General features: G+C 32.9%; 2 protein-coding genes across 2 annotated transcripts; one reads left to right on the forward strand and one right to left on the reverse strand.

The window, feature by feature from the left end:
• Nucleotides 1–532: 532 nt before the first annotated feature.
• On the reverse strand, nt 533–1693 carry LOC126611897 (uncharacterized). The gene has a single exon (XM_050280215.1). The coding sequence runs from the start codon at nt 1691–1693 to the stop codon at nt 533–535; it is 1161 nt and encodes a 386-aa protein (XP_050136172.1).
• Nucleotides 1694–5740: 4047 nt separating this feature from the next.
• LOC126610197 (auxin-induced protein IAA6-like) lies at nt 5741–9974 on the forward strand. The gene is made up of 3 exons (XM_050278190.1): nt 5741–6204; nt 6403–6496; nt 9561–9974. The coding sequence occupies exons 1-3, from the start codon at nt 5841–5843 to the stop codon at nt 9673–9675; spliced, it is 573 nt and encodes a 190-aa protein (XP_050134147.1). The 5' UTR covers nt 5741–5840; the 3' UTR covers nt 9676–9974.
• Nucleotides 9975–11996: the final 2022 nt, after the last annotated feature.

An 11996-nucleotide genomic window follows, 5' to 3' on the forward strand; every position in this document is an offset into this window, starting at 1 on the left:
AACGACTTTAGAAAACAAAAATGCACAGATTAATAACTCTCCAAAGAACGTATTAGGCTCAAGTCTCTCAAGGTTGTAGTGTTAGTTTGAGTTCCTTCCTTCAAGCATGTTACAAAAATTGATTTTTTTCTTTGTGATTACATGTGAATTCGTAAACTATAACTATAACCAAGCATAAATCAAGAGCATATCAAACTTCCATCCATGTTTATAACTTTCTTTAACAGTCATGCAATTAACAAACCAAATCCTCATTATTGTGTTGGAAGGTACCCTAAGACACAAACAAACACACAAAAACAACTTTTTTTGGCTTTTTCAAAACAATTTTTTTTCAAACTTTTGTCAAATTTTCGGATTTTTATGTCAAAACATACTAACATGCTTAAAAACACACTAAAAACACTTAAAACAGCAAGAAACAACATTGGTGTCTCCCTTTCATATTTGATCCATTATCATAACTTTGCCCTCTCACATCATCAATATCAAGATTAAGAACTTTTAATACATTTTGCAACTCTTCAAACAGTCATTCTCCTGATGTGTTATTCACAATCAGATATTGCAAAAAGTATTCTTCAACTTTTACTGGAGTACTGTTCATATCCACACATCTTATGATCAAGGTCATCTGTTCTTGGTGGCTAAAATCAGGAGTACAATCAAGTATCACAGCAAAATATTTAGCTTCTTTGACTTTTTGAATGATTGCAGCTTTGATTTCACAAGATATCAACAATATCAACTCATTATGGATGGTATGACTAAGATAATGATAACGAATCTCATTATTTTGGAAGTGTTGAAGATGATTATTTATCAATGGATCAGATTCAGCCATCATTTGAACTAGGCCCATAAAATTTCCGTTGTTTTCTTGATAAAGCTTATCGTTATTTCCACGAAAAGCTAGTGTGTATTTAGCTAGATATTTCACAATGGAGATCAACCTTCGTAGTAACTCCCTCCAATGCTCTTTTTCTTTCTTGATCTGGTCTTGTACAACTTTGTCAATTGTTTCGTTTTTCTGCAATCTAAGACGCAAATCAATCCAAGTGGTCATGTTCGAGATGTGATCAAAACTGTTTTCATGCTCTTTAAGCCTCACATTGAGATGTGTCCAATCTCTGTAGCCATCATTTGCTAATTGACCTTTAAGAGGCCCTTTCTTGAACAATTTGCAACAAAAACAGAACACTTTATCAACATCATTTGAATAGACTAGCCAATCTCTATCATGTTTCTCTCCATTGGATAAGTATCGAGTATAAAAGGCTGCATTAAAACGCATATTAAACTGATATTTAGGACCTTTCTCAATTGATAGATCTCTTGCAGGACCTTTTTCTGCCAAGAAATCAATCCATTTGGGATCAAGACTATCCCAAATTTGAGGATCATAAATGTTTGAGGGAATGAACTCACTCGGTTGACCACTGACAATAGGAGCATCCTCATGATTATCTTTCTCATCAAGGTCATCATCAATTTCATCATTGCCCAAATCATTAGCTAATTGCTCATTGTCATCCTGTTGTTCCGTAATTAAACCATCCACTGAACTTTGTGGTTCTTTTTCTTTCAAAAAGAACCTATCAATAGCTCCTTTTTGAGACTGAGTCAATTGTTCAATTTTTCTTTTTCTTTGACGCTTCAAGTAGCCAGATGGATATTTTCTAGTAGGTGCCATCTTTTATATCTCAAACAATATCACAATAAAATTATAGTAAGTATAAACAATGAAACCTGATAGTTCGCAATACGTGTGCGTCTAGTGATTTTTTGTGACTGCTTTCCTCTTGATTTTGCCCTGAAAAGTACAAAAGAAAAAAAATTATTATAAATGAGAAATACCCAAATCTTCAAATTCCAAGTCAATATACTTGAATTAGTAAATATCTTACTTTAATCGAAGTGTACATCATTCTGATCAGTTGAATTGTCTTCATATTCGGAAATTTCTCTTCAATTTCATGAACTTATAAATTAGGGTTTACTAATTTGTGGGAAAAAAGAACAATAGGAAGAGAGAAGTAAAGTAGACTGCAGCGGCAGTGATGGGAATTTGACACTGGAGTCTGGAAGTGTGGTGTGAATTCTGAAAGAAGAAAAGTGGGAGTAGCGATGGGATTTGGGCGTGAGAAAAGAAAACTAGGAAGCAGCAGTGATGGGACTCAACAGCACTGTTGGGAATCAGCCATCAGATTTTTATATACATATTTCTTGATTGGATTAGTATTTTTATATATTATTTTGTATATTATTATATTCAGTAAAAAATTATTATTGGGGGGCACGTATCTGATGGCTTTTGGCCCCATCAGATTTATATATATATATATATTTATTTTTTTTTATTTGATTAATATTTTTATGTATTATTTTTATATAATATTACTTTATATATTATTATATTCAATAAAAATTTATTTTTGGGGGCCCCTAAAATTTGGGGCCATGTGCAGTGGAACCGGTCACACCCCTTAAAAGCCGGCTCTGGACCAAGCACACTATCATAGTATAACTTATTTATGTGTTTAACTCAGTCTAACCACGTACGTAGGTTAATTATATAAGAGTGTCTCTAGGATATAGGCTTCACCAACCCCCAACCCGCCCCACCTCCAAATAGTCTCTTACTGGCAAAGCTAAGCATTGGCATGCAGCTACAAATGCAAAGTGATGGGGTTGCAGTCAGCTAAGTGGAAACTAACAAAAAGCAACCCAAACACACAAATAATTACGGACCAGGATCCTCTCCTGAGCAGATGGAGATGATCCTCCTGACCAGGCCCATCGGGCCGTTCATTTTTTATCCAACGGCTATAATTATTATAACTTTTAGAAGGGCCCCCTGTTTGTAGCCGTTGGATAAAAAATGAACGGCTTGATGGGCCTGGTCAGGAGGATCCTCTCCATCTGCTCAGGAGAGGATCCTGGTACAACACATATGAACAAGGCACCGTTTATAAGCTGTGTCTGCCGGCAATAGCGAGGCAATAAAAAAATTAGCTCGAATTTCACTTTTGTTGTGGATGTAAATTTCTGCCGTCTTTTTCTTTGACCAAAGAATCTTCAAGTAAGTTTTAATAATAACACCTAAGATTAAGGCTTTAAGTTTTAATAATAACACCTAAGATTAAGGCCAAAAGCCTCTTGCGGCCACGATGAATGGGGAGGCTTTGGTTGAAGAATCTCCAATGCCAAAGTTAGAATTTTGAAAAGAATTTGTTTTGGAGTTTGTAGGTAGCAAATGACTTAGCTTTTTAATGGGAGTAATGCTATTCATACCATGTTTTTGTACCACATTTTCATACCACCTTAGGTGACATTTGATGTGGACAGCCACATCATTTGAATTAATCAGATTTTTAAATTTAGTTCATTATTTAATAAACTAATAATTACGAAAAACTAGTTAATAAAATGATGATTGTGGTATACGAGAAATCTTTTTTATTCCTTTGCTTGGGTTTTGCAAAATTTTCAAATAATGTGGCTGTTCACATCAGATGCCACCTAAGGTGGTATAGAAATGTGATATAAAAACATGATATGAATAACATTACTCGGGATAACAAGGCTAGTTATAGGGGAGTGGCCGGCCATATATGGTGACATTGTGTGAATAATTACAAGATATTATGTGAATAATATCTTGCAATTAACATGGCAATTAATCCTAAATTAAATAGGAAAATTGGGAGTTACCTTTTGAATAAGGATTTGATGAGAAGTGATGAGAGGGTTTTGAATAAATACCATTTTGATCACCTTTGACTCTTCCTTGATTAAGCCGTTATTTTTCGTTGTATGCGCATGAGAATCCCGATGTGCCTCGAAGGTAATTTTGTCATTTTCACCCAAAAGTCCATGTGTCACCTCCATAATTTTCTTGATTATTTTTTGCTTCACTCTTGTTACTAGTAAGGTTACTCCTTCCACAACTATAGACATATGCATGTACCATCATGCCATCCTAATGGCCAATGCATGGACAAACAAATTTTAGGGTGCTTTAGATTTAGCCCCTTAGAATTGTTGAACTCTAGATATAAACCCACCTATATTAAAACATCTAAATAAAACCCAAATTTTGAATTTAATGCCAGGTAAGATAAAAGATATCCATACATTTAATTTTATTTACAACACCATGCCACCAACATTAATATGGCTATTACGGTTTTTTTTTTTTTTTGTAGACTTTTAATTTATTGTCTTTTGTTTGTCAACAACATTCAATTAGTTTAAGTTTTAATTGCTGTTAATTTAAAAAAAAAAAAAAGAAGAGAAGAAGTTCATGTGAAATCGCCTAATCCAAATCTAATTAGTCCAATATACATTCTATTGAAAAAGTAGATACATTAACTTGTGAAAATTAAAACAAAAATAGGTAAAAATAAACTAGTAGATGCATTGTTTCTTGTAAAAACTAAAGAATAGTTACATTATTTTCATAATAAAAAAACAATATGTAATTTTTTTTTAAATTACACAATAGGTACACAATTTTCATAAAAATTAAATAATAGGTACTTTATTTTTGGAAGAAAAAAAACTAGTAGAAACATTGTTTCTTTTAAAACTTAAACAATGAATTTATAAGGTAAATTAGTTTGCATGTATTTTGTATATATGGGTTTGTTATTATGTAGGTAAATTATTTTTCATGTATTTTACATATACTGGGTATATTATTTTTGTTTTTTTTTCCAGCAATCTAACATTTTAAAATTTTAATAGTAGGTGCACAATTTGAATCAAATGTTTTTTTTTGTAGGTAAATTATTTTGCATGAATTTTACATATATCAGACATATATATATATGTGTGTGTGTGTGTGTGAAATAATTTACCTACATTAATATGTAAAATATAATTTTATTGACTTAATTAAGCATGTATAATAACATATATTAGACATGTTTTATGTTTTTATATATTAGGCAATGAATTTATAACATTAATGTTTTTTTTTTTGGTAAAATCATTAATTCTCCCTTACCATCCATCCGCATGACATTAATTATGTACATCAAACATTTAAATAGGGTTTAAAAAAAAATTCAAATAGGGGTATTTTAGGCATCCAAATTTTTTTAAATATGTAAAGTCAAACATAATTAATGAATTTGTTGATGTGGAATCTAGTCAATGGGTTTTATTCAAGAAAAAAACTTATGTCGGATTTTATGTGGAGAAAATTAAATTTTAAGGGCTAAAGTCATATTTTCAGCAAATTTTATTCATCGTTCATGCATACCAATCTACGAGTTCACAGATAGGTGCGTAATAACCCTAGTTCTGCATCATGATTCATACTTATGCATGCATGACGAATGGGATGACCATACATATATGTTGCAAAAACATTATCCCATCTTCCATGATGCAACGTTACATCCCAACTCTTGTTATAATAAAACCCCCCAAAAAAAAGAGATAGAATTAGGCAAAGCACGACCACACTTAAGAAAGTCACATGACCTGTTCCAAGCGAGCAGATCAGACGGTGAAGATCAGATCCCACCAAATCTCAAAGCACCAATAGCCTTAAGATCTGTCCCATATCCAACTTATGGTGCCGGTCTTTATTAGTGCATGTAGGGAAGCACATAGTCCCCACTTTTGCCTCTCATGTGACCGACCAACTAAGCCACAGTTGGCCTGTCATTGCTCCCACCATGTCCTGTATTTCTATAGTTCACACCATGTATAAGAACTCGCCTTTATTCATTTAAAACTGTATAAAAAAAAAACCATTTCTCACCAGTCCAATTGATCCAGAAAAGCAAAATAACACGTTCGAATTTCTCAAAACCCTCAAAACCCAAATGGCCAAAGAAGGTTTAGGGCTTGAAATTACAGAGCTGAGGTTGGGATTATGTAGTGGTCCAAGTTTAGTGGACAAAAACGAGAAGAAAAGGGCGTTTTCAAAGATTGACGGTGGAGACGGCAGGTATAGTACCACATCTGGTGACTACCCGAAAAATGGTCAGACAAAGAATGAGGTTGTGGGGTGGCCTCCAGTGTGTTCATACAGAATGAAGATTAATAGCTTGAATGAGACGACAAAAATGTATGTCAAAGTTAGCATGGATGGAGCACCTTTTCTTCGTAAAATTGACTTGAGCATGCACAACGAGTATGCAGATCTTGCTCTGGCGTTGGAGAAGTTATTTGGTTGTTATGGCATCGGTGAGTACGTTGTGGTTATATCTTTTCTTTATATATTTTTATGTAAGTACAACAACTAACACTTGGAAGGAAATGGTACTTTTTTAATCAAACCTTTATCTATGCATATTCCGAAATTACCACTTGAATTACAAACTACAAATGTAAAGTAAAATTGAAAGAAATGTTCTTAAAAGTTTGTCCACATATATATAACAGGCGAGGTGTTGAAGAATGCAGACAACTGTGAATTTGCACCCATTTATGAAGACAAAGATGGAGACTGGATGCTAGTGGGAGATGTTCCTTGGGAGTAAGTTTTTTAAAACCAAAATCCCAACACATGACATGACATGAATTATAATTTCTATTTTTTATACTTATGAATTACAGTTTACAAGTGTGCGCTACAGTTATTGAGAACTTAATACAATAATTGCAGGATTATTAGGAATTCTTGTGTTTTTTTTAAATATTAAAAATGTAAAATCTTGCTTAATGAAATTGAACATGAAATTGTATCCAGTTCTCTCTTTAAGTACCATGCCTCATGCAGCACCAAGACCTGGGTTACTTAAGTTGACCTGTAATTAATTGAGGATTAGAACTGCAAAATTGTGTAATCTAAATTCAGACATATACAAAGATTAGAAGAGTTTTCTATATAATTTTTAATGGAGGGTATACAAATTTCCATGATCCAATTGAGCTTATAAGACTACTGAATTGAGCCAATGCTTACAAAGATAATAGCATCTTCAATCATGCTCTCTATATTTAGTTAAATTTTAACCAAAAAGACTACGAAGTTACTTTAGGAGCTCCCTACAAAAATTCTTCAGTGTGCCGGAAGCATAACTTGATACTTTAGGTTAGGAAAAGGTTTTCAGTGTGGCAGGAACACTCGGTACATTAAGCGTAATAATACAATTAATTGAATAGTGAGTGTGATTGGAGATGACTTTTTCCAAATTCTCTCTAAAATTAAGCTAGGAGCTCATTTGAAGAGCCCATTAGACTCTCTAAGTAAATCTATTACACTAACTATATTTTCATGTAAAATTTTGTTGAGTGTGAATTTCACATCAGAAAAATAAGTGTCATTAAGTAGTACATAAATAAAAGTTGATCTTGGAATACAACTGGACTTGTTCTTTGCTAAGTGCGTGATAAGTTTAGAATCAAATTGCAAAGGGTCAACATTGGTTGCCAAGTATTAGTCGTAAAGTGTATAGGGTTAACACTAATTGGTCCATAAAACCGGCACTAATTAGGCATGCATGCTATTAATTTTTCATCCTTGTAAAGATTAGGGACAGAATTATATGCGTCTTTCCATGATTTCTCACATTATTCGAATTTCTTATATTTTGAACCACATAGTCATACTACCGACATAAGCATTTCTTATGATGATGTTGGGAAGAATAATACCAAATTGTCCTTTGAGGTCGTACGGCCTAGTCATGGCAATACATTATTTTGGAGAGGACGTAGAAGTGAAATGTATTTCACAAGGCAAAATTTTGTACAACATATTCCCAAGTTGAAATCAAAACGTAAAAAAAATATCTTCTTCTTATTTGGACCCGCGTGCTTGATTTTAATTATTAATTTTTCTTTATGGTATATATGAAAGTGGCTTAAAAATTAACCGTTAGATATTGTATATATGAATCTAATATATCTTTAGGTAAATTTTTTTTAAATGTCCTTCACAATACCATCTTCCAATCATAAGAAACTAGGCAATTGTTAATGGGATGTGCTATCCACACACCCCATTTTACTTCTCACACATCCTTGATAATTTATGTCCGTTGATCTTCTTCAATTCATCCGATCCGACGGCCGAAAATTAAAAAAGTGTGTGAGAAGTAAAATGGAGTGTGTGGATATCACACCCCTTGTTAATTAAGTTTTTATTTATGAATTTTGGGAAATGATCCTCTCTGGATCATTTCCACCAAGTCCACCAAGTCCACCAAGGCACACAATCCAGAATTTTGAAATTTGATTCAATGGCTATAATTATTATAACTTTTAAAGTGAGTCCTTGTTTGTAGCTGTTGGATCAAATTACAAAGGCTCGGATTGTGTGCCTTGGTGGACTTGGTTGAAAGGATATGGAATCCGAATAGGATCGTTTCCCATGAATTTTACTAAAAAAATGATTTAGAAAATGAGATTTTTTTTATTTATATATATTTTATCAAAAAATTATTAAAAAGGAAAACGAAACTCAACACCCACTAACTTTTTTTCTTCCTAATCAAGTCTCAACGCCCATAACTGGGGTCTTTGTTTTTGTTATTTTTTTTCTTTCTAAAGTTTCAAATTTTAATTTCATTCCAAATTTAAAATGTGTTGAATTAAACTCTTTTTAATTTAATAATATTTTTTAAATTTTTCAAAAAGACAATATTGTATTTTGAATGTTTCACCATTTTAGTTGAAACTTTTATATATAGGCAAGTCCTTCGTTCCGACCAAAAACAAAAATGAAATCCTTGATCCAACCAAGTCCAATTGCCAGACCTGCTTTCGTATGCTAAAGATTGACTCTCACTTCCCTTTTCACTACCCTCATCATCTCAAACCTGAAGAATAACGGAAACGGAAATAATCAGACTCGAAAACCATATTTCCAAAAGAAATTAGACATCCCAATGAAACAAAAAAAAATCCCAAATCATTTACCATTGCCTCTTCGTTGCCAAAATCATGACAAATCGCTCTAGGACACCACAAAAACACAAAATTAGTACCAGTCTCTCAACCGTCATCTTTTTGACCCAATAGAGAATAAAAACAAAATTTAAGAGAAAATTTAGTCACGTCTGGAATAAATACCTCTAGCGTGTCATGCACGAGCAAGAGACCGTAGGCGGCGAGTCAATTACAATCACCAATTCGTTGAAAACTTTTCATACAAACTCTCAAATAAACATAGAAGTTGACGTATAGATTATATTTTGTAAACTAAATGATATAAAAAGTAATGATTGACTTATTATTTAAGTGTTGAATAACATGCTTGTTACCCATGTTTTTGATATGCCTAATACTTTATAATTTATATATCAATTTATTTTACAATTGATTTATCCTAATATTTATTTATATACTACATAATAAATTTAATTAAAATTAAAAAAACCGCCTAAGCCACCGCTTAGACGCCTAGGCACTTCACCTAACGCCTTTTGAAACCTTGCATAAAGCCACAGCTCACAAGAGAATCTGTGGCCAAGGCAACCCTCGTTATTAACCCTCATTTTTAGTAGTGTATGTACCATTGTAGCCGGACCCTTTAACTAGCTATATCAAACTTGTAATTCATAATCTGATTAATTATGCTTGGCATTTAATTGCAGGATGTTTGTTGAGTCATGCAAGAGGCTGAGGATCATGAAGAGATCGGATGCCAAGGGATTTGGACTGCAGCACAAGGAGGGCTTCCGTAAAGCAACAATGGAAGAGGAGCCATAAATAATCACTTCAGAAGGAAATATCGAAATGAAGATCAATATATGACTGCATATTTGACTTTGTCTCATCATATGTACGCATTTTTTCATATAATGATTATTAATTGCTGGCTTTAAGCAGATAATTATTGTTTTAATCGCAAATTAAAGGTGAAACTTTGATATTGTTAAATTGTTAAGAATATAGGAACCCTAGAAATTAAGGGGATATAATTTTCCTTCATTATCGTCATTATTTTGCTTCATATATGTGTTTCAGATGATATCTTAATATTCAACTGGATCTTCTTTTTCTGAATATATATTATTTTTTTGTGCTTCCGTTTGATAATGAATTCTAGTTCTCACCCTCATGAGAAAATTTTTAGGGGCTTAACGTGTTGCAGAACAATGTTGGGTGTGGTACTATATATTCAAAACTTTGTATGTGTGTTAAACTTATAGTATAGTTCATAAAAAAAAAATTGATATAACCTAAAAGTAGAGGTGGCAAATTAACTCATGGGTTGTTAATGTGTACTTGTTAAGACCTATTTAATTTAATATTACCATAATATAAATGTGAGATTGGTAGTAGTGATGATGATTTAAGGTAAAATCAAACTAAATGAGTCTTAATGGATCTTAATGTGCATTTGAGTTGTGAACTTAATTATCAGACCACAATCAAGTTAGTTATGATCCATGGCTAAAACTTTTCCAAAAGTTTTGGAAATAGTGAGACTGAGAAACAACCGAGAGTATTGACATATAACTAAGCAAAGATTTAATGTTATAGAGTGTATGGATGAAAGAAAAAGTTATGAACATAACCTCCAGAAATAACGTTATGCTTAAAAACTAATGAAAATAACTTGAAAACTTTGAATTTTAACAAAAATGACAAAATAAAGGGAAAAGTGAATAGTACCAGGATTGACTTTTTAGTGTAAAAATGTGATTTTTCGTTAAAGTGAACAGTATCCGGAATTTTTCGTTAAAGTTCCCATAAAAATAAATGGGGTATATTCAATTAGGTCAATCTTCCAATTATCCAGTTCAATCCTTCAATCTTGCAACAAAAAAAATGTCGAAATACACAGAGATAACGGTTGGGAGAGAAGGAAATTAACCCTTTCGTTGGTGAAGTGTGTTTGAACAAGATGAGAGGGAGAGAACGAGCTCAGAGGGAGAGTTAGGAACGACGAGAGAGAGCTGGAGAGTTGGAACTGCACGATAGTTGTGAACAATGCAATATTAGACGGGAGTAGGATTGCAAATATGGAAGTTTCACCAAATGGTAATGTTCACTCGCCTCCTTGAAAAAGCGCACTTTTGAGAAGTATGACTTGAGCTGCTTCTACTTTCTGCTATTTTGGATCCATGGTTTTGAAGGATACATTTTTTTTTCATTAATTTACGAAACGCAATTAGTGTCCCAAATTTTTTAAGAAGCTGCTTGGAAAAAAATTTAAGCAACCCCAAACCACCATATCAGCCCTACGGAGTTAGGACTAGGCTTCTTGTTTTATCCTTGTAATAAGTCCAAATTAAAACTCAAGTTGACTTGTTTATGTTATGTAGTCTCACTTTATAGGCAAGTTTTGTGCTCTCGATGTAGGCAATTAAGTTTGAGTTGTCAACCATGCTATATCTATAGATTTTCCTTCTTATGTCAATTTGACTTTGATCTGCATCGATGGCTCTTGTCATATTGGTGACGGAACCAGGGATTTTATCTATGGTCTATTGTGCATTATTCTCTCCATATCATGCCATCTTGATTCATAAGGTTTATTTTCTTTCGAGAGTGAGGTGGCATGCTCTTTAATTTCTAACGATTCGCCTTCCAGCCTTACAAGGGCCTTCTTATCTTTAGAAAACAATTCAACCCAAATAGGATATTTGCAAACTTTGATCTAAAAAATATTAGAATAAAACATGACTAATTGCAAAGTAATAATTATACGTTATATAAATTCATAATAAATTTAAGGATTGAGTACCTAAAACTCTCCAACTTTTTAGTGTCATCCAAATTGGTCTCAACATTTTTAAACATTCCAAAAAAGTACCCAACCTATTGAAAACGTCTTATCCGTTAAGCCCCAGTTAAAAATATGTTAAATTAATTAGGGCTTACTTTGCCTCTAAAATCAATAGAAGGCCGTGCACTACTACATAAAACAGTTATTGCGACGAACAATAAATCGTCGTGTAAATAAGAAATTCGCCACCTAAAATTATAAACAACGAAAACTTCGTCGCCCCAAGTTGATCGCTCAAGGCTCGTAAAGAAAGGTATTGCGCAATGAAAAGAAAACACTTCATCGTTCAAACTCT

Source organism: Malus sylvestris, chromosome 17, assembly GCF_916048215.2.
Source record: "Malus sylvestris chromosome 17, drMalSylv7.2, whole genome shotgun sequence".
NCBI classification, from domain to species: domain Eukaryota; kingdom Viridiplantae; phylum Streptophyta; class Magnoliopsida; order Rosales; family Rosaceae; genus Malus; species Malus sylvestris.

Excerpts from the sequence above, each read along its gene's own strand:
- LOC126611897 (XM_050280215.1), bottom strand. The coding sequence starts at position 1,693 with ATGGCACCTACTAGAAAATATCCATCTGGCTACTTGAAGCGTCAAAGA.
- LOC126610197 (XM_050278190.1), top strand. The coding sequence starts at position 5,841 with ATGGCCAAAGAAGGTTTAGGGCTTGAAATTACAGAGCTGAGGTTGGGA. Across the intron at positions 6,205-6,402 it reads ATTTGGTTGTTATGGCATCG|GCGAGGTGTTGAAGAATGCA; the intron begins GTGAGTACGTTG and ends TATATATAACAG. Across the intron at positions 6,497-9,560 it reads GTGGGAGATGTTCCTTGGGA|GATGTTTGTTGAGTCATGCA; the intron begins GTAAGTTTTTTA and ends ATTTAATTGCAG.